This window comes from Nycticebus coucang, chromosome 2 (genome assembly GCF_027406575.1).
Source record: "Nycticebus coucang isolate mNycCou1 chromosome 2, mNycCou1.pri, whole genome shotgun sequence".
In the NCBI taxonomy this organism is placed as follows: domain Eukaryota; kingdom Metazoa; phylum Chordata; class Mammalia; order Primates; family Lorisidae; genus Nycticebus; species Nycticebus coucang.
Genome location: NC_069781.1, coordinates 25,932,437 through 25,954,914, shown reverse-complemented (window position 1 = coordinate 25,954,914; position 22,478 = coordinate 25,932,437). Strand labels below are relative to the sequence as shown.

Genomic DNA, 22,478 nt, shown 5'->3' with positions numbered 1-22,478 from the left:
ACAGATCCATGAGTGTTCCGGTAACTAATTACTGTTGAATGCTTGGAGACTTGCTTATGAGGAGTACTTATGATGTACTTTTGAGAAATAGAGAGAAGTCTTCTGTGACTTCCTCTAGAAACTTAACCACTGTGCTAAATGGCATCTCTGTTGCAACAGCCTGATGTTAACTGGGATACAGGCTCTGTTCTCTAAGGGGTGTGACTTCTCTGGTTAGGAGACCTGTGTTGCCACACCCTCGGATGGACCGCAGTGAAAGCCTTGGCCACCTGATCTGTGAATCAGTGCCACGGATGGATCTTTCAGCATCCTTAGTAGACATCTTTCTCAGCACTGGGATTTACTCTCAGCCTCCCTCTGTTCTATCTCTGCCATTCCGAGCCTATTAATATTGGGAGTCCCGGTTATCCCATTTTCTTGCTTCCCATGTAGCTGCCTGGCACTTCTTTATTGTGTATTATCTGACTGGTATAGAAATTTCTAGTTAGCCTTCCTTATTTTTCTAGTACAGATAGGGATTTTATTGTATCTATTTTTATAGTTCTCTGTTCACTTTGACATTTTAAAGGGGAGGGCAGTTAATGTGTGGGCTAACGCTGTCATTCTTTTTTTTTTTCCTTGAGATAGTGTCTTAGTCTGTTGTCCAGGTTAGAGTACTGTGACCTTGGCCTAGCTCACAGCAACCTCAAACTCCTGGGCTCAAACGATCTTCCTGCCTCAGCCTCCCAAGTAGCTGGGATGACAGGCATCTGCCACACCTGGCTAATTATTCTATTTTTGGTGGTGGTGGTGGGGGGCCTCACTCTTGCTCAGGCTGGTCTTGAACTTCTGAGCTCAAGGGATCTTCCCACCTCCATCTCCCAGAGTACTAGGATTTCAGGTGTGAGCCACCTCACCCAGCCCATTTATTTCTTCACCATGTATTATATTGAATGCCTCGTATAGTTCTGAGAGTACAGCAGTAAATAGAGAGAGTGCATCTAAGTTCTGGCTTTTAGAAAATTCATTCTGACTAGTTCTGGTTGTTTGTCTTTTTTTTTTAACTAGAAGTTTAGTTGATTCTACTTCCTTTCATTTTCAAATCTCCTTTTAAAAAGATGTCAACTTTTAAAAACCTTACCTTAGAAGTTGGTAATTCATTGATAGCTTGGTAATGCTTTTATTTGATTTGACACTAATATAAGTCTCTAGAAATAATTTATGTATCATTTGCTTTTTAGCCGATTACACCTCAACAAGAAGGCAACCGACAAACAGCCATATAGCAAGCTCCCGGGTGTGTCTCTTCTGAAACCGCTGAAAGGGGTAGATCCTAATTTAATTAACAACTTGGAAACCTTCTTTGAATTGGATTATCCCAAAGTAAGTATAATGTTATGTTCATTAAGAATGGGCGAGACTATGGCTTTTGTTTTGTTTTGTTTTTTTCCCTCATGGTAAACACTTAGGAATTGTAACATTGCATAAGGTAAAGATATTAAAATTTCACTGTGATGGTGGCATCATAAAAAAATAGCTGTAGTTGTCATCACAAGACAGAAATGAGGTGGGGGAAGGATATAAATTTCTAACCACCTCCATGTCCAACTGAAGTGAAATCTTTGAGTAAACTTCTTGGAATTTAGACATTGTCCAGTGCTTGGTATTTGAATATAAAAATTTTCTTCTATGAGAGTTGTATGTGAACAACAGTAGGACCAGGCACCCTGGCTTGTGCCTGTAGGTCCATCAACCTAGAAGGCTGAGCCAGGAGGATCGCTGAGCCCAGGAGTTTGAGGCTGCAGTGAGCTGTGATTGAGGCACTGTCTGGGTGACACAGCAAGACCCTGTACTCATAAGGAAGAAAAAAAAAAAACAACCCAGCATGAGAAGCAGTGTTCAGTGAGATACAGGATAGCTAGAACTAACCATGAATTCTCTGGAGAAACTAGCTTTGTACCAAGAATAAATTACAGTTAATGGCAAGCTAGGATTTCATCTTACATCATTTTTAATTTGTTACTCTGATTTTTAATAACTAATTGTATGTATTGTATACCATTTTCTTGGTATAATCTGTAGATCTGTAAACCCAACCTATAAACTCCTTACATTGGAGAACTTGTAGTTTTCTTGAGATAGAAATATTCTTTTTTTCACTTTCCTCTAGAATTCCACTTGTAGTTTTTTTGGAGAACTTAATGTTTTCGATTTTTGTACTTCACTATGGCTTTTGAAACAGTGCCTACCTCTTGAGGCACTGTTTTTGAAAGGGTGTCTTAGTGACAGATCACTTGTGAGAAGACAAGTGATTTGTCTTCCGATTTCTACCCACTTGATTTTCAGTACAATTTAGTTTTCCCTTTGCAGTCTCTCTTCACTTGCCTCAATTTTTACCTGGTTGTCTTAGTTTTTCCCGAGCTGTTTTTGGCCACTTGGAGAATCTTCCCTTCTAATTTTTTAGGGATAGCATAGCCTAGGAGTCAGTAGAAGGTGACATACACTCCACACTGCCCATGATGACTGGTTCTTACGCTTTTTTTCTTTTAGCTCTTACCTTTCTCAGTAGCACCAATGAAAAAAATAATAGAGAAGACACAGATGTGGCAGCCTTAAGGCAGCACAAATTAAGTAGGTAGACGTTAATATCACACAGTTATTTTTCAATGTATTTTTTTGTTGTTGTTGTTTGTTTTTATATTATTACTCTGGAAGTTTTGGAGTTTAGGTATGAGAAGCCAATTTGAAGGAAAAGTACATATTTTGTCTCCTTTGTATTTGTTTATATCTACTTAATTTTAGAGCTTTAAATTATATGAGTGTATTATCTATTGAATCAAATATGTTATTTAAAAACACAGTTGCATATACTTAGTCTTTTTCCAACCTAAAAATGCAGAACATAGCTTTTTATAATTCAGAAAGAATGATATAAATAAAATTAATTATAAAATAAGCTTTGCAATAAGAAAAGTGGAAATTTTTCAAGCCGCATATAAGTAAATGCAAAGGAGAATTTACATTTTTGTATGAAAGAATATTTTCATTGACTATGAATAACAGAGCATAACTTAGAATCTTATGCATTTATCACTGTAGAATCTCACATTTTTATTTTTTAACTATCATCCTATCTTTCCTCATTCAACCACTTTTAAAACTTAGTTATGAAGGGGCCGGGCATGGTGGCTCACACCTGTAATCCTAGTACTCTGGGAGGCTGAGGTGGGTGGATTGCTTGAACCCAGGAGTTTGAGACCAGCCTGAGCAAGAGTGAGACCCCGTCTCTCCTAAAAATAGAAAAACTAGCCGGGCATCATGGTGGGTGCCTATAGTCCCAGCTACTCGGAAGGCTGAGGCAAGAGGATTGCTTGAGCCCAAGAGTTTGAGGTTGTTGTGAGCTATGATGTCACAGCACTCTACCCAGGGTGACAGAGTGAGAATCTGTCTCCATAAAATAAAAAACAATAAAACTTAGTTATGGACTTTATATGTTATAGCACTTGTGAGAGGTTAGTCAAGAGATTTAAATTTTTGAGGAAGTTGGTGTGGATTTTAGTATTTTTAAAAACAACTCCAGGAACTTATGTGTTCAGTAATTATGAACAATTGAGATGACTCTGTAAGTAATTTCTTCTTCTGAATGAAGTATTTTTGAAAATTACAGTTCAGGATTATCTTCAGAGTTCTAGATTTCACTTTCAGTAGTTCTTTTCCCATTTAAGTCATTGAGGCATTTGAGTTGGTTGAGGAGAAAGCTGTTTTGATGCTCATTATAAAATGAATAACAGGATATGCAGGAGACTGCTTTATTTGTTTGAGTGTGTGAATTTTGTTTTCTACTTGTGAAGCATTGTTAGCTGTGTAAATAGAAAATTTGGAAAGCAGAGGAAAAGTGTAAAGTGCCTGCAATCTAAGGGAAATATTTACTCTCATAGCATTTTAAAACGCGAACAAATGGGTGGTGCCTGTGGCTCAAAGGAGTAGGGCGCCGGCCCCATATGCCGGAGGTGGCGGGTTCAAACTCAGCCCTGGCCAAAAACCACAAAAAAAAAAAAAAAAACTCAAACAAACGCAACAGCAAACGTTCAAAAAGAGACTAAAGTTAAACCACACAAATCTGAGTGTGAACAGACAATATGTTTGTGTCACCAAGGAGGCAAGTAGTTGGAAAATAATCACGTGACTGCCAGGCCCAGTGCATTTCGATATTTGTTTTTGGTTGGGTGTAAACATTATTTTATAAAAGTATGGAAACCTTTTCATTCTGGATAGAGCTCTTTCCTCTGTTATTTGATTTGAAACTTCACAGGTCATTTGGGAAATACATAGAATATATGTTAAAGTTTTTAAGTTTTATATAATTTTGGATATATACAAGAAAATTTGCGATTGGTACTTGTTCTGAAGTTTTGGGATTTCCTTTTGTTAAAACTATATTAATTGCCCTGAAAGAGTTCTATGCTTTAAATATCTTATACGTCCAGTTTTATACTGATACTTATTCCTTGGGAAAAAATAGAAAAATGAAAAAGTGATACAGTTCATTTTCCATAAAAATCAATTACTCATTTGGTATCAAAGTAGAAGGAATTTGAGGAGAGATTCAGCTAAAGCAGGAAGTTTTGGCAATGTCCGTCTAACGTGGCTTGCAGGCTTTACTTCAGTAAATTCTGGCCACAGTTATTAACAGAGTCAGGCTTTCTTTTTTGCACATATTATAAGTCTAGTGCCATGTTTTAGGTTTTGCATCGTCAGTGGTGTAGCTGTCCTTAAGAGGAATAGCTTTCTCACCAACTAATCTTCTAGCAAAGAATTTTATTTTATTTTATTTATTTTATTTTTTGAGATAAAGCCTCAAGCTGTTGCCCTGGGTAGAGTGCTGTGGCATCACAGCTCACAGCAACCTCCAACTCCTGGGCTTAAGCGATTCTCTTGCTTCAGTCTCCCAAGTAGCTGGGACTACAGGCGCCTGCCACAACACCCAGCTGTTTTTTTGGTTGCAGCCGTCACCGTTGTTTGGCGGGCCCCGGGCTGGATTCAAACCCGCCAGCTCAGGTGTATGTGGCGGCGCCTTAGCCGCTTGAGCCACAGGCACCGAGCCTAGCAAAGAATTTTAAACGATCAAGGAAAAGTTTTGTTAACACATGTTGTAAACCTAAGTCTGAAAAATGAGGAATTTACCAAATAAAATAGAAAAAGTATAAACTGTCTTGAGAATAGATAACAAGAATATTCTATATTACTAGTTAACTTTCAAAGTCAGAGCAGTTTTCTTTTACAAAACTCCCCTTCCTGGCATCTGTCTTCTACACAGAAGTTACCTAGGGCTGGGCGGCACCTGTGGCTCAAGGAGTAGGGTGCCAGTCTCATATGCCAGAGGTGGCGGGTTCAAACCCAGCCCCGGCCAAAACACACACACACACACACACACAAAAAGAAGTTACCTAGGGCCAAAGACATTAACTTAACAAGTATCTTCGTCACTTACTTTGTACCAGCAAATGTTTAAGATAGTTGGAGTTTAAGTCTATTCTCTTGCAGTATTTGATTCTTCTATAGTCTTATTATCATAAAATTTTTCTCAAAGCATAATATGTACTTATTTATAAATAATTCAAGATATTCCCACTCGACATGCAATATAATTGATTCATATGTTAAAGCATTTTTCTGCTTTAAGGAGGTATTTTAGGCAGCGCCTGTGGCTCAGTGAATAGGGCGCCGGCCCCCTATGCCAAGGATGGCGGGTTCAAACGCAGCCCCGGCCAAACTGCAACAAAAACATAGCCGGGCGTTGTGGCGGGCACCTGTAGTCCCAGCTGCTCTGGAGGCTGAGGCAAGAGAATCGCGTAAGCCCAAGAGTTAGAGGTTGCTGTGAGCTGTGTGACACCACTGCACTCTACCCGAGGGCGGTACAGTGAGACTCTGTCTCTACAAAAAAAAAAATAAATAAATAAATAAAATAAGGAGATATTTTATCTCGTTTACTGCAGTAAAAAGGATATTTCTAATGTCTACAGGGCTAATTCAGTGAGGAGGTATAATATCGTTTCATGTATTTAAGTGTAATTTAAGTGTATTCATAAATGCAGAAAAGTAACATCCATGGTTATTGCAGTTTCAGATATTCAACTCTTAAATATATCAGAGAGCTAAATGTTCTTAGTTTATGGGTTTGGTTTGTTTTTTTTTTAATACTTTGCTTGTTCCTAGTCTTTTAGACATTTCAATATTTGAAATGAAAATGAAGAAGTTAGCCAGTTTTGTTATTTGTAAAGCAACCTTACTACAGATTTTATGGAATCTAAACTTCTTACCTAAATTACCGGGGGGGTTATTTAGTGTATTCATACTGTGCCCATTTAGAGTAAGATTTTCTTTTTTTTTTTTTTTTTTTTTATTATTGTTGGGGATTCATTGAGGGTACAATAAGCCAGGTTACACTGATAGCATTTGTTAGGTAAAGTCCCTCTTGCAATCATGTCTTGCCCCCATAAAGTGTGACACACACCAAGGCCCCACCCCCCTCCCTCCGTCCCTCTTTCTGCTTCCCCCCCATAACCTTAATTGTCATTAATTGTCCTCATATCAAAATTGAGTACATAGGATTCATGCTTCTCCATTCTTGTGATGCTTTACTAAGAATAATGTCTTCCACTTCCATCCAGGTTAATACGAAGGATGTAAAGTCTCCATTTTTTTTAATAGCTGAATAGTATTCCATGGTGTACATACCACAGCTTGTTAATCCATTCCTGGGTTGGTGGGCATTTAGGCTGATTCCACATTTTGGCGATTGTAAATTGAGCTGCAATAAGCAGTCTAGTACAAGTGTCCTTATGATAAAAGGATTTTTTTCCTTCTGGGTAGATGCCCAGTAATGGGATTGCAGGATCAAATGGGATAGAGTAAGATTTTCTATCCCTTATACCATGCTCAATTTTATAAAGTACATGTTTTTTCTTGAAATATTTTAAAACTGTGATGTTTTTGATACATACTATATTTTTGAACATACATATTTATGCCTAACCCTTTAAACGGTGTAAAAATACCTGAAATGTTATTTTTGTGTTATCCTCTAACCGAGTTACTATCTTGTTGTTTTGCCAGTTGCAGTGTAGTTAGAATTATTTAACTATTTTAGTACAGAGATTCCTAGCAAATAAAATGTTTGCTCAAACTGTGAAGACACAGAGGTGATGGCTAAGAAATGATTTCTGGTTAAAAGCTGATATTTTTAGAAACACTTGGAAATCTACCTCCAATCTGGCATAATTTTCTTTTTTTCTTTTCTCCCTTTTTTTTTTTTTTTTTGAGATAGAGTTTCACTTTATCACCCTCAGTAGAGTACCATAGTGTCACAGCTCACAGCAACCTCCAACTCTTGGTCTTAGGCGATTTTCTTGCCTCAGCCTCCCGAGTAGCTGGGACTACAGGTGCCGCCACAATGCCCGGCTATTTTTTGTTGCAGTTGTCACTGCTGCTTTTAGCTGGCCGGGGCCAGGTTCAAATTCGCCACCCTCAGTATATGGGGCCAGTGCCCTACCCACTGAGCACAGGTGCCACCCTGGTATAATTTTCAATATCAGAAACAATCAAAGCTATGTGTTTAAGAATCTGAACATTTTTTGGATAATGGGATTTATGTTTCATTTACATTCTGACTAATCAGAAGGTATTTGTTTTTAATTAAAAATTAAATTTAAAAATTATAATCAAGAAACATTAAATCTTTTGGCCAGGCTCAGTGGCTCACACCTGTCATTGAAGCACTCTGGGAGGCTAAGGCAAGGAGGATCCTTTGAGCTCAGGAGTTCAAGACCAGCCTGAGTGGGAGCGAGACCCTGTCTCTACTATAAAATAGAGAAATTAGCTGGTGTTGTGGCAGGTCCCTATAGGTGTCCCATGTACTTGGGAGGCCAAGGCAGGAGGATCACTTGAGCCTAGGAGTTTAAGGTTGCTGTGAGCTGGGCTGAGGCTCTGGCATTCTAGCCTAGGTAACAGGGAGATTCTGTCTCAAAATAAATAAATAAATAAATAAATGTAAGATTAGCTTTTTTATTATATTTTATGGAATTATGTTGCTTATAAACATTTCCATTCACCATAGTCACTCATACTTGCAAAACAGCATAAACCATAAAACCATTGCTATGTCTGGAAAAACTTAAGAGCTAGCCTGACTGAGCAGCTTAGGAAAGCAAGCTGTTTACTTTGTCCTTAGGAAATTGTATTTGCTGTTAAGGTTCATTGCCTTTTAGTGGCTCAAACAAATATTGTTTTGAGAGTCAAGATGGAAGTAGAGCTGATAGTTTTATGACTTTTAGAGTCAGTCCTTTGGGAAATTTCAGGGGTGTAGTAAGACTGGTTCCCTTTCCAGTCTCGGATTTTTATCTGGTCTCTGGAGACTCCTTAACTGGTTTCAATATCTCTTGAGTAGCAGTTTGGGTCAGTCACCGTTAAGGGTAGATACTGGATAAAATACATAACAACGACAGTAGGTAGAAAGTATGAGGAAGGTACACTTAACTGTTCTCCACCAATTTAATTATTGAGAATTTTTTTTTTTTTTTTGCTTAAAGAAAAAAAAAGAAACTCACCTTATTAGCTAAACCTTCATGAACCTTTGTCTTGGTCCTTTGGTGCTCAACCACAAATTTCTTTATTGTCAATTTTTGCTGAAATAATATGTATTAGTCAAATAGTAATATTATGCTCAAGAACACTGTAAACATTTATCACTCTTTTACTTGTGTGTGGTTATCAGTAGAAGAAATAGAACACGCCTCTCATTAACTGAGTTAGTCCCTGCAGGTCAGATACTGATAAATTTGTGACCTTAGCTCTTTTTTAGAAAGCACATTTGTCATTGAGTCAGCATGAATCTATCACCACTTCTGAAAAAAATTGCTACTTAGAATACATATCCCACAAAATAATAGAATAGCATCTTTGTGTGTGAAAGCAAATACTTAAAAAAATTTAGCAGTTTACTGAATGGTAATTTAGAAATTTAGCTCAAGATTTTATAAACCTGACTATATGTCAGAATCACCCCCAGACACTCTGATTCAAAAGTCTAAGAATAGGGGCCATCCCAGGGTAATTTTGACACAGCCAATCAAATGGTAAGAAATGGCTTTCTTAATTTACTGTTAAAAGACTAAACATAGGCTTGGCGCTTGTGGCTCAAGCGGCTAAGGCACCAGCCACATACACCTGAGTTGGCGGGTTAGAATCCAGCCCGGGCCCACCAAACAACAATGACGGCTGCAACCAAAAAACAGCTGGGCATTGTGGCTGGTGCCTGTAGTCCCAGTTACGTGGGAGGCTGAGGCAAGAGAATCGCTTAAGCCCAGGAGTTGGAGGTTGCTGTGAGCTATGATGCCACGGCACTCTACCCAGGGTGACAGCTTGAGGCTCTGTCTCAAAAAAAAAAGACTAAACATAGCACTAGACAAAATAAAATCCTGGGTATTTTTTTTTTTTTTTTTTTTTTGTAGAGACAGAGTCTCACTGTACCGCCCTCGGGTAGAGTGCCGTGGCGTCACACGGCTCACAGCAACCTCTAACTCTTGGGCTTACGCGATTCTCTTGCCTCAGCCTCCCGAGCAGCTGGGAATCCTGGGTATTTTTATAGTTATAAGCCAGGCTTTTTAAAATACTAAATGTTGGACCGGGCTGGTGGCTCACACCTGTAATCCTAGCACTCTGGGAAGCTGAGGCAGGTGGATTGCCTGAGCTCACGGGTTTGAGACCAGCCTGAGCCAGAGCAAGACCTTGTCTCTAAAATAGCCAGGCATTGTGGCAGGCACCTGTAGTCTCAGCTACTCCAGAGGCTGAGGCAAGAGAATTGGTTGAGCCTAGGAGTTTGAGGTTGCTCTGAGCTATGATACAACGGCACTCTACCAGGGGCGACAAAGTAAGACTGTATCTCCAAATAAATAAGTAAACAAAATGGTAAATGTCCACTCAAATCAAATACCGTTTTGTTTCAAAAAAAGTTATACAATAGGCTGAGTGTGGTTTGCTCACACCTGTAATCCCAGCACTTAAAGCCATGAGTTTGAGACTAGCCTGGGCTCATAGCGATACCCTGTCTTTACAAAATATAAGAAAAATTAGCTGGCATAGTGGCACACACTTGTAGTCCCAGCTACTTGGGAGGCTGAGAGGGGAGGATCACTTGAGCACAGGAGTTTGAGAATACAGAGAGCTATGATTGTGCCATTGCACAATGTAAAAGCCCGGATGATAGAGTGAGAAAGATTTTATGTGAATAATTTGGAAAGCCCTTTAAGTTTATCATAATGGATTTTTTTTTTTTTCGGAGACAGTCTCATTATGTCGCCCTCAGTAGAATGCACAACTCACAGCAACCTCAAACTCTTGGGTTAAGCGATTCTCTTGCCTCAGCCTCCCAAGTAGCTGGGACTACAGCTGCCCCCCACAATGCCCAGCTATTTTTTGTTGCAATTGTCATTGTTGTTTAGGTGGCCGGACCAAGTTTGAACCCGCCAACCTTGGTGTATGTGGCCGGCGCCATAACCACTGTGCTACAGGCACCAAACCTAATATAATGGAATTTTATATGGAATTTGTTGGACCTTCATGAAATAACAGTACAGATATAAATCTTCTATAGAACCAGAGGGTGTGTCTATTAAATGTTGCTTCCTTTCTGTGTTGCTTTTTACCCTGTGAGCATTTTAAGTTCAGGGATGAAGGCCATGGACAAGTTTGGGATCCAGTTTAATTACTAGGATGTGCTTATCTGAGGATAGCAAGAATTCAATTACAGGTCCTGCCAATCTTTCCTTATCCATCTACTTGTAGATACGCCCCTGTTCTGCAGAAGCTTCTATTAAAGCAATACTTGTGATCATAAGTGTTTATGTCCATTATGAAAGCCCTCTTAACTTTTCATCTTTGCATATACACAATGGTTTGTGTTTCTTATGCTTTTTGTTTAACCAGTAACTGTTAATGAGTTCTTATTTTTTAAAAGAGGTAAATTTACATACTATGTTCTTTGACTAGTACGAGGTACTCCTTTGTGTACAAGATCATGATGATCCAGCCATTGATGTATGTAAGAAGCTTCTTGGAAAATATCCAAATGTCGATGCCAGACTGTTTATAGGTAAGTACCAAATAAATCTGTACAAACCAATTTGCCTTGATTATAGTAAGTATCACTAATCTTCTCTGCATTAAACTATAGGTTAAGGTGTTAGTCATTTTTGCTTCAAAGCATGTTGGTTGGAGTAGTGAAAGGTGTTTACATCCTTTTGAGAAAAATTATAAAACAAAAGGTTTTGTTTTTCAGACCTGAGATAAAATAACAAAACAATGACCAATTCCTCATCAATGAGATATAGGAGTCTCTTATTTATGTTTCATTCATATTTTTAATCTATGGCCTTTATCTGATTAGCTATAATGAGAACTGAGCAATAGAATTTACTTTTATTATATTGGAAAAATGAATATTTATCCAAAAGCCTACAGGCTTATTCTAAAGATTTGTAGAAAAAAAAAAAAAGATTTGTAGAAGTGTATTTGCTGTTAAATTTATTTTTAACATAGGCCTGCTATGATCTCTCTCAAAAATAAAGTCATGTCAAATAACATGACATATTTGCTATTTGAAGCTAGGGCAATGATTTTTAAAATTCTTTATTAGCTTGAAATATACCTTTGAAAATTATAAATGTAATACTTCTGTGAATTAATTTAGGAATGTGACAAATCTATCAACTCATGGTCAGAGATGAAGTTCATTCTTCACATTTGCTATCTTAAACTATTTATTATCATACATGTTGTGTTTTTCAGTGTACAAGTCTCTCTTTATGTAATCTGACCCTATGGTGAATTTCTCTAAGCTATTTTAAGTATCCTAGGTACAAAATGGTTTCCTATAGCTTTTTTTCTTATGACCATTCGTTTTTTTAGTTTTTTATTTTTGAGACAAGAGTCTCACTTTGTTCCCCTTGGTAGCGTGCCATGGTGTCATAGCTCACAGCAACCTCAAACTTGGGCTCAAGGGATCCGCTATAGGTGCCCACCCCAACGCCATCTAGTTTTTCTATTTTTAGTAGAGACAAGGTCTTGCTCTTGCTGAGGCTTCTCTTCAACTCCTAAGCTTAAGCAATCCACCCACGTCGGCCTCACAGAGTGCTAGGATTCCAGGCATGAGTCACCACGCCCAGCCTTATGACCATTTTTTAAATTGACAAATAAAATTTGTATCTGTTTATGGTGTATAGCATGGTGTTTTGAAATACGCATATATTGTGGAATGGCTAGGTCAAGTTCATATATGCATTACCTACATGGTTATCATTTATTTGTGGTGAGAAATCTACCCTTTAGCAATGTTCAAGTATACAACAAGTTGTTATTGTATAATGTCTTACATGCTATCATTTATTTGTGGTGAGAAATCTCTCAGCCATTTTCAAGTATACGATATTTTGTTATTAACTCAAGTCACGATGCTGTACAATTGTCATTAAGTATTGATTCATACTTAACTATTAATGCGAGAATTTAAGAATTAGAAAAACTGAAACACTAAATTTTCAAAGATAAATGACATAATTCTCCTTTTAAGAATGAGCACTTTTTTCCTAAATAATATTATGAATAACTGTGAATGTAAAAAAAATAACGCGAAAGTATGTTAATTTAAATTATTAAATGTATAAGTACTTTCTCTCTATTGTGTATCTTTATACTAGAAGGTATTCTTAATGCTAACATGTATCTTTTACTGCCATATCCTTAACATTTTTAGGTGGCAAAAAGGTTGGCATTAATCCTAAAATTAATAATTTAATGCCAGGATATGAAGTTGCGAAGTACGATCTTATATGGATTTGTGATAGTGGAATAAGAGGTGAGGTTTTTCTTATTTATTTTATAAAACTATTTGATGATAAAATGCCAAAAACAATCTGAAAATACATTAGTCAGTCCTTTCAAAAACTTATAGTAGTTTCGATGTTTTATTATTATTTTTTTAATGTTCTAATTACCTTAAGTTTTTCGCCCTCAATGCTGTTGACATTTGGGCCTGTTGATAATTCTTGCTGTGGGAACTGTTGAGGAGGATGTTTAGCAGGAACTCTGGCCTCTACCCACTAGATGCTAGTAGCACACTCCCTTCTCAGTTGTAACAACAAAAAATGTCTCCAGACATTGACAGATGTCCCCGGTGGGGCAAAGTTGTCACCAGATGAGAACCACAGACCCTGATTGTTAGTATTTATAGGGCCAAATACAACTTTGTTTTGTATCCTAGATTTAGTTCTTAAAGACTCAAAGGAAATAAAAAATAGTCACCTAAGATGGTATGATATGATGTGTTTGCTCTTTGAAGATAGGGCAATTAAAAAATTTTTTTTATTAGCTTAAAATGCAAATTTGAAAATTCACGTAGCACACCACGTCGAAGGATTAATCCAGGAACGTGGTCAATCTATCAACTCAGAGAGAGTGTGTTCATTCTTCACATTGTTTACTATCATATATTTATGATTTTCAGTATACTAATGTCTGTTAAATAGAATCACAGTTCCTGGCTTGGTTTCCTGGGGGGTGGGCACAGCATATCCCACCTCCCCTCATCCAAGCCTAGAGTAGAGAGGCCAGGCAACCTCCCTGTGGGAGAGGCATTCAAGTAAGGGGCCTCACCTGGGCTTTCCAAGCCTCACATTGACTCGTCCAGTAACCCGGCTGGAGGAATTGGTGGAAAGGATGAAGAGCTGACTGATGGGAGAAAAATAAAATGTGTGTGTGTGTATCACAGTCCACTTCTGTTAGCAGTTCTGTGAAATCAGGTACTTACTATACCCACAGAGAAACTAGAGGCTCATTTCCTGTGGTTGCGGAGCAGAAAAGCTGCTAGCATGAGAACTGAGGTCCTTTGACCTCTGCTCCTGAGCCTCTTCTCCTAGGACATATTGTCTTTGTTTCAATTTGGAGATTCTGACATGAAAGTTAGTGTTTTCAAGGCAATCCTGCCTCTGGTACATATTAGGTATATAGTGGGCTGAGAATGTTTATAGTAAATTGACTTATAAATTTTGCCTTTTTGAAAATGTATATTCTACTCAGAAAGGTGATTTGTTTTATTAAACCCAACCTGTTTAAAAGATTTTATTTTTATTAAGTTAATAACAATTCACAAAATATCTTTTACTCTAGTAGACATTTTACTAAAAACCAATTTTTTTTCTCTCCTCCCCCTGCCCTTTTTTTTTTTTTAATTGTAGTAATTCCAGACACACTTACTGACATGGTTAATCAAATGACAGAAAAAGTAGGCTTGGTTCATGGGCTGCCTTACGTAGCAGACAGACAGGGCTTTGCTGCCACATTAGAACAGGTAAGTATGGTGGTTATAAATAATATTCATGTTATCAGATCCTGAGCCTCCCAGAAGCTTGAGCTGTATTCCAGGAGTTGGGACTAACCATCTGCAAGTATTGCATTAAGTCCATTTGGGAACCTGCTGTGAAGTTCTAGAATCCTCGGGTTGAAAACAGCTATTTTCATTAGTGAGGAAGTTCTGGGCCCCTGCCTGCACCCTGGCAGGGGAATGGCTATGAATAGGAAATGTCCTGTGGTCTTAACTGTTAGCTGAATACAGTATATTCCTTTTCTTATGGTGCTCACCTTCAGTTCTAGAGACCATTGACTTGCATAAAAGGACATATTATGTTGTTCTTTCAAAGATTCAATCTGAAAAGAACCTTTTTTAAATATCAAGAATTATTTCAAATATACAAGGAAAGAAAACTTGTTCATATAAGTTGTCATAAAATCCATTTGATTTCCTTTTAAAACGGGCTTCTAATAGTTATCTGAGAAACTTATGTTTTCCTTCTAATTTTTTCTCTTGAATGTACAATAAAAATTAACTCGTATATAGGAAACTATAAATTACGGGAAAGTATAAGAAGCAAAAAAGGAAACCAATTAGAGGAAGTTTCTATTTTTAAAAATTGAATTTTGTTTTTGTTGTCATATTTGGGTACTTTGGATTTTTTTTCTATGTGCCCTTTTAAAAAACGTAGTTGACATAATGCTTTAAAAACAATTTCTATCTTATTTTTGTCACTTCATAAGTTTTTCCATATTATTAACTTTTTATAAAAGTAATTTTATTGGCTGTATCATAGCCTATCATGTGTACATCCAGTGCTCTACTTAATCATTCTTGTACTGTTAAAAATTTAGGAGGAAAAACTTTTCTTAAGGTTATAAGGCAGGGTTACATGGTTTTAGTCTTTAAATATATCAACTTGGTCCAGGCACAGTTGTTCATGCCTATAATCCTAGCACTCTGGGAGGCCGAGGCAGGTGGATTGTTTGAGCTTAGGAATTCAAGACCAGTCTGAGCAAGAGTGAGACCACGTCTTTACTAAAAATAGAAAAACTAGCTGGGCGTTGTGGCCTGTAATCCCACCTGTACTCAGGAGGCTGAGGCAGGAGGATCACTTTAGCCCAAGAGTTTGAGTTTGCTATAAGGTATGACACCATGGCGCTCAACCCAGGGTAACAGAGTGAGACTCTGTCTCAATAAAATAAATAAAATAGGGACTTTACCTAACAATTGCAATCAGGGTAACCTGGCTTATTGTACCCTCAATGAATCCCCAACAATAAAAAAATAAAATAAAATAAAATAAATATATCAACTTGCTGTTAAGCATATCTGTATTTATATTCCTTTGAATTGCAATCTTATGATTGCCTCAGATCTGAAAGGGTAAAGGTACATCATAGGGATTTGCTTTTGACCTTTGGCAACTTGAACCACGAGCTCTTTCTTAGTGTTGCCTATGAATATTTGTCCTACTACACAAAATCATTAAATGCCAGAGCTTTGGTTAAGTAAAAGAAACTTGGGATATCTGCTTTAAAATAAAGTACTGTGTATTCTCATATATTACATTGCATTTTTGTCTTAGCAATATCCAAGTTGGTATATATGTCAATGATAAACACCCTCCAGAATACGCCCATTCCCCTAGTGTAGGTTTAATCCCTAGACATCACTCTGCCATGCTTAGAGTGAATGGAGATAGGCCAGAGTAATCGTTGTAGTCTGTAAAGAAATCCTAGTAGCCTTCAAATCAGTCCCTAGTGCCACTTCATTCCTAAGACCTTACTCAATAATGGCATAAAGAATTCAGGGTGGCGCCTGTGGCTCAGTGAGTAGAGCGCCGGCCCCATATACCGAGGGTGGCTGGTTCAAACCCAGCCCCGGCTGAACTGCAACCAAAAAATAGCCGGGTGTTGTGGTGGGCGCCTGTAGTCCCAGCTACTCAGGAGGCTGAGGCAGAAGAATCGCTGAAGCCCAAGAGCTAGAGGTTGCTGTGAGTCCTGTGACATCATAGCACTCTACTGAAGGCAGTCAAGTGAGACTCTGTCGCTACAAAAAAAAAAAGAATTCAGATGTATGCTTCTGGTCTTGGAAGTTAGGTTCAATTCAGTCCCACAAATACCAGGTCTTCATTGAAGTCTGGACGTGGGGGAGGTAGGAAGAATCATAATCATCCCTTCAATTTTTCTTTTCTTTACTGTGTGTAACCCCTGCCATTGAGAAAGATTACTATTCTTTATTTCAAGCTTATTCGTAGAGGCAGCTTATTTGAAGTGTAAATAATAAATACAATTTCGGGTCTGATAATTGGAATGATTTCTACCATTGACTTATCAGCTTGCATATTTCATGACTTTGGAGTATATCTGGGGAAAGAGCAGTATGAGATGGGAAATAGAATTTTAATATCCCTTTTATTTATGAAAAATGCATTGAAAAACAAAATGGGGGGAATGGGGAAGATAGTATGTGTGTATGTACCTGTATACACACACGTGCGTGGGTATAGTGATCCAAATAAAATAAGTAGATATGTGTTTATATATTTTTACATGAACATCCTAAAAACAGGATACATTAAGTATTTGTAAATATTGTATATGTCAGTGACCAATATTTTTATGTGTCTTATTTTGTGTCCAAATTAAGTTTTATTTGATTAAATCTTACATCTTTATAAATTTTTACTGACTGTTGGCTTTGTGTAAACACTATAGCGTACCACTTTTTATTCAGGTGGTATATGTAAGAATAACAGGATGTTTACTCAGTTATATTTTTTACAAATAATTAGGAAAAAGTTTATAAACAACATACTTTTGACATGAAACTAATTGTATACATTTGTGTTTTGGGGGCAGGTATATTTTGGAACTTCACACCCAAGGTACTATATCTCTGCCAACGTAACTGGTTTCAAATGTGTAACAGGAATGTCTTGTTTAATGAGAAAGGATGTGTTAGATCAAGCAGGAGGACTCATAGCTTTTGCGCAATATATTGCTGAAGATTACTTTATGGCCAAAGCTATAGCTGACCGGTAAGAAAACTCAATTAAGCTTTAGTATTTATATTACCTAACTTCTGTTGATTTACTCTTTCTGTTCAACCTATGGATGAGGGCTTTTTAAATTTTATTTCTTGCTAATGAGTATAGAGTAGATTAATAATTTTAGAAAGTAGTTCGTATTCTAATTGTATAATTACAGATATGTACTAATGAAGCAAGTAAATGTTCTTTCTGATTCCTCTAAACTCTTCAAATGAATATGTTTTAAAGTGATTAAAGGGAGGCTTCTCTGTGACTGTGAATTTTCATTAGTACATAGATGTAAATTTCCACATGTAATAGGAGAACGAAAACTATCAGTGGTTCAGGTGAAGGGTATATTAAAAGCCTAGACTTCTTCACTATGCAATTTAGCCATGTAACAAAAAACTATTTATACCCCCTAAATCTATTAAACGTTCTTTTAGAATAATAAAACTATTCATGTATTCATAAGCCAGTAGGTAAAAATTTAAGGAATATTATTTCAAATTTTAAAATTTCTCAATAAATTATTGGATGTTTTGCTAAGATACTACCTTAGATTCATATGATTGACTTTGCATTTATCACAAAATACTCGTTTGATTTTAAAGGGGATTGCTGCCCTTAGTGATAATTTATTTAAAATGTGGTTTTAGGGCGGCGCCTGTGGCTCAGTCAGTAAGGCGCCGGCCCCATATGCCGAGGGTGGCGGGTTCAAACCCAGCCCCGGCCAAACTGCAACCAAAAAATAGCCGGGCGTTGTGGTGGACGCCTGTAGTCCCAGCTACTCGGGAGGCTGAGGCAAGAGAATCGCTTAAGCCCAGGAGTTGGAGGTTGCTGTGAGCTGTGTGAGGCCACGGCACTCTACCGAGGGCCATAAAGTAAGACTCTGTCTCTACAAAAAAAAAAAATGTGGTTTTAAAAACTAAGTATGTTTTGGGGCAGCACCTGTGGCTCAAAGGAGTAGGGCACTGGCCACGTATGCTGGAGGTGGCGGGTTCAAACCCAGCCCCAACCAAAAAAAAAAAAAAAATTAGGTGTGTTTTTAAACTTTTCCTGATGGGCTCGGTGCCTATAGCACAGTGGTTGCAGTGCCAACCACATACACCGAGGCTGGCGGGTTCAAATCCAGCCCACGCCAGGTAAACAACAATGACAACTACAACAAAAAATAGCCAGGTGTTGTGGCAGGTACCTGTAGTCCCAGCTTCTTGGGAGGCTGAAGCAAGAGAATCGCTTAAGCCCAAGAGTTTGAGGTTGTTATTAGCTGTGATGCACTCTGTCGAGGGCAACATAGTGAGACTTTGTCTTAAAAAAAACAATAAAATTCTCCTGATGGTGGTCATGTGGTACTTGGTTTCCTAGCTTGAGAAACCATACGTGGCTTCTATGTATGAGATTTACATAATGCCATAAGTGCTAAAACATCCTTAAGTATAGTATACCTTTGGTAGTGTGCTAATGCTGAGGACTGGGCTCCCCTTGAGTGCAGCAGGTTGTAGTGATTAATGAATGCGTAACCAATCATACTTGCGTGTATTCAACATAGCTTATTCTATAATTGCCTTCATTTTCAGAGGTTGGAGGTTTGCAATGTCCACCCAAGTTGCAATGCAAAACTCTGGCTCCTATTCAATATCTCAGTTTCAATCCCGAATGATCAGGTAAATCAACTGTCTTCTTTTTATGTTAAAAGAAAAGGGAAAGGGGATATTTACATGGTTTAGAAAAAAATAGATCTAAAGGCCAGAGTTTGGTTTAGTTTACTTATAGAAGATAAGAGTTTAACTTCTACATTAAAATAAATTTAATGTCTAAATATATTTTTAGGGTCAGGGATGGTCATCCCAGCACTCTGGGAGGCAGAGGCTGGTGGATCACTTGTGTTCAGGAGTTGGAGACCAGCCTGAGCAAAGGGAGACCCTGTCTGTACTAAAAATAGAAGAACTAGCAGGGCGCCTGTACTCCTAGCTACTGAGGAGGCTGAGACAAGAAGATCACCTGAACCCAGGAGTTTGAGGTTGCTGTGAGCTACAACACCATGGCACTCAACCCCAGGGAGAATGAGTGAGACTCTGTCTCCAAAAAAAAAAAAAATATATAGATAGATAGCTAGATATAATATGTTGTTGTTTTGTTTTGTTTTCAGTTCTGTGTTAGACTAAAAGCATTCAAATGAGATGTTGAGACTTTAAATGTTTTTAATATACTGATCTCTTTCTAATTTTCTATACTTTGGTTAAATTTTATAACCTATATTCATCCAGGGTATAGGCCATAAATTTACCAATTTTTCTTGGCTATATTAAATAAAAATAAAAAGGTGATTCATTCACTTAAAGAAACTCTATATAACAAGGTAAAAAGTTGACTATTGGGGGAAAGGAACAATTACTCTTTTAACCTGCTGTTGTTTTTAAAGAAAATCCTTTTTATTCTTTTAGGTGGACCAAATTGAGAATTAACATGCTTCCTCTTACGATAATTTGTGAGCCAATTTCAGAGTGCTTTGTTGCCAGTTTAATTATTGGATGGGCAGCGCACCACGTGTTCAGATGGGATATTATGGTATTTTTCATGTGTCATTGCCTGGCGTGGTTTATATTTGACTACATTCAACTCAGGGGTGTCCAGGTATGTGGCTAGGCATGTAAAGGCTGGCAGTCATTTGGTGGAACTCAAACTATTTTACTTTAGAAAGAGTTAAAGAAGGGCAGCGCCTATGGCTCAGTCGGTAAGGCGCCGGCCCCATATACTGAGGGTGGCGGGTTGAAACCCGGCCCCGGCCAAACTGCAACCAAAAAATAGCCGGGCGTTATGGCGGGCGCCTGTAGTCCCAGCTACTCGGGAGGCTGAGGCAAGAGAATCGCTTAAGCCCAGGAGTTGGAGGTTGCTGTGAGCTGTGTGAGGCCACAGCACTCTACCGAGGGCCATAAAGTGAGACTCTGTCTCTACTAAAAAATAAAAAAAAAAAGAAAGAGTTAAAGAAAATCTATCTGGCCATTATTCAGCTTCCCGTTGAAGGTTTAAACATTACTTTCTCTAATGGAATGTTGACACAAAACTTAACTTGATTTGCAACTTCCAGTTGATTTTACAGTCACTTTTATTAAGACTCCCAAATGGAAGTTAAACAGACTTGGTTTTATGTATTATACTCAGAAAAATGAAATTCAAGAATTTTCGTTTTTGAGCTGTCTTCAGTCCGACAATGAGTACATTATTTTTTTTTTTTTTTTTTCAATTTCCAGGGTGGCACACTGTGTTTTTCAAAACTTGATTATGCTGTTGCTTGGTTCATCCGAGAATCCATGACAATATACATTTTTTTGTCGGCATTATGGGACCCTACGATAAGCTGGAGAACTGGTCGCTACAGATTGCGCTGTGGGGGTACAGCAGAGGAAATCCTAGATGTATAACTACAGCCTTGTGACTGTATATAAAGGAAGAAAGAGAAGTATTATAAATTATGTTTATATAAATGCTTTTAAAGATCTACCTTCATTAGTTTTATCACATGTATGTTTTGGTATCTGTTCTTTAATTTATTTTTGCATGGCACTTGCGTCTGTGAAAAAAAAAACAACACATCTGTAGTCTTGGCCAAATGATACACTTTATTTTGTGGAAATAGAAAAAAATCAAGAGAACTGGTTCCAGGAACCTGGGTTTGTTTTATGTTGCTGTTTATTTTTTTAAAATAGATAAATAAATGCATATATATATGAACACTCTGCAACAAACACTATGACAGTATCTTTCAGTAGAGAAAGTTTCTTATTTGTGAGTACACTCTTTGAGGATGTTTGTGGGTGGGATGGCATCAGCTTTGGGGATTTAGAAAAGACTGGAAAGTAATGACTATTCATGTCCAGTGTGAATGGTATTTATTATGCAGTTGAACAACCCACAGCAAGGTACTAAGAAACTTTTTCATGCTTTATGCCTACCTCTTATAGTTGTTGCAGAGCAAATATAAATTGTGATAAGGTAGCTAGGCCTTGCAGAAACAAACGGGAAAAAACTTTTAAAAACAATAATAATAAAAAGAGCTAGAGTCTAGTATTTATATGAATCTGTAAGTGATATTTTTTTGGTCTTACTGCAATGAACCAAAAGTGGCTGAGTTTGGTTTTTAATTGTAGCCATGTATCGAAGGCATCTTTTTGACCAACTCTAGTTGGTTCTGTCTTGAACCATTGTTAATCACTGTGCTGTAATTAGTATAGCTAAATCTTTTCCTTCCCTGCTCCTTACCCAACCCACCCCATATTCTCCCTTTTTTCCGGGGGCGGGGCGGGCGGGGAGTGGTTTTGTTTTAGTGTGAGTGGATGTTTTGATAGTTGTAAGGAAAAATGCATTTCAGACACATTTCACATGAGCTATTTTCTTACACAGTATGTCTTATTGTTAATAAGAATGTAATTTCATGATACAGGTATTTAATATCTTTTTTAAGTAAGTAAATATTCTAGCCATCAATAAATAAATTGCAGTAGAGTATTAAGAGGGAACAGGATGCCTTTTACTCTTAGAATTAGTATCAAACTAAGTCTACTGTGAGTGTGTTTTTTTTTAACTATGATAGTCTAGTCTTATTTAAATTGGAGTTTTGTATTCCAGTGTGTACGGCAAAGTGGACTAGATGAGCTGAGCACTAGCTGTAAATGCATGCTATATTTCACCCTTCTCCCCTCATGCCAGTAAACTTGCTTGGCAGGTTGTGCTTAACTTGTGGTGAACTGGACTTGTTTTTGTTTTTTAAAAATAAGCAAAAATGTAAGGGATGGTCCATAAGCCTTTTATTTTTTATAGTGGTCTTTTTTTCTTCGGGATGGGATGGCATGTTGTCCTTATGAATGCCTACTGCAGGGCTAACACAGGCAATACGACAGCTTCAGAGTCTAAGTAACTACCGTTTCCATACGAAAGCATACTGTGTAGCATATTAGCAATAACTACATACTTACAGAAAACAAACACTTTTTCACTTTACTGAGCCAATTCATTCAATTGTCTAATAACTGTCTACATGGTTCAAATCGCAATATAGCTAGA

General features: G+C 37.6%; 1 protein-coding gene and 1 non-coding gene across 2 annotated transcripts in view; both read left to right on the top strand.

Moving 5' to 3' along the window:
* The window catches only part of UGCG (UDP-glucose ceramide glucosyltransferase), a 44,362-nt gene extending 22,435 nt beyond the window's left edge, over window positions 1-21,927 (top strand). The window contains exons 2-9 of the mRNA XM_053565900.1: window positions 1,221-1,362; window positions 11,026-11,128; window positions 12,788-12,889; window positions 14,268-14,380; window positions 17,245-17,423; window positions 18,995-19,081; window positions 19,862-20,051; window positions 20,669-21,927. Of these exons, the coding sequence (XP_053421875.1) occupies window positions 1,221-1,362; window positions 11,026-11,128; window positions 12,788-12,889; window positions 14,268-14,380; window positions 17,245-17,423; window positions 18,995-19,081; window positions 19,862-20,051; window positions 20,669-20,839 (1,087 nt within the window). The 3' untranslated portion in view covers window positions 20,840-21,927. The remainder of the gene's footprint in view (window positions 1-1,220; window positions 1,363-11,025; window positions 11,129-12,787; window positions 12,890-14,267; window positions 14,381-17,244; window positions 17,424-18,994; window positions 19,082-19,861; window positions 20,052-20,668) is intronic.
* On the top strand, window positions 13,572-13,710 carry LOC128580329 (small Cajal body-specific RNA 21). Its single transcript, XR_008378625.1, has one exon. It is a non-coding gene; the product is annotated as a small Cajal body-specific RNA 21 (non-coding RNA).
* Window positions 21,928-22,478: the final 551 nt, after the last annotated feature.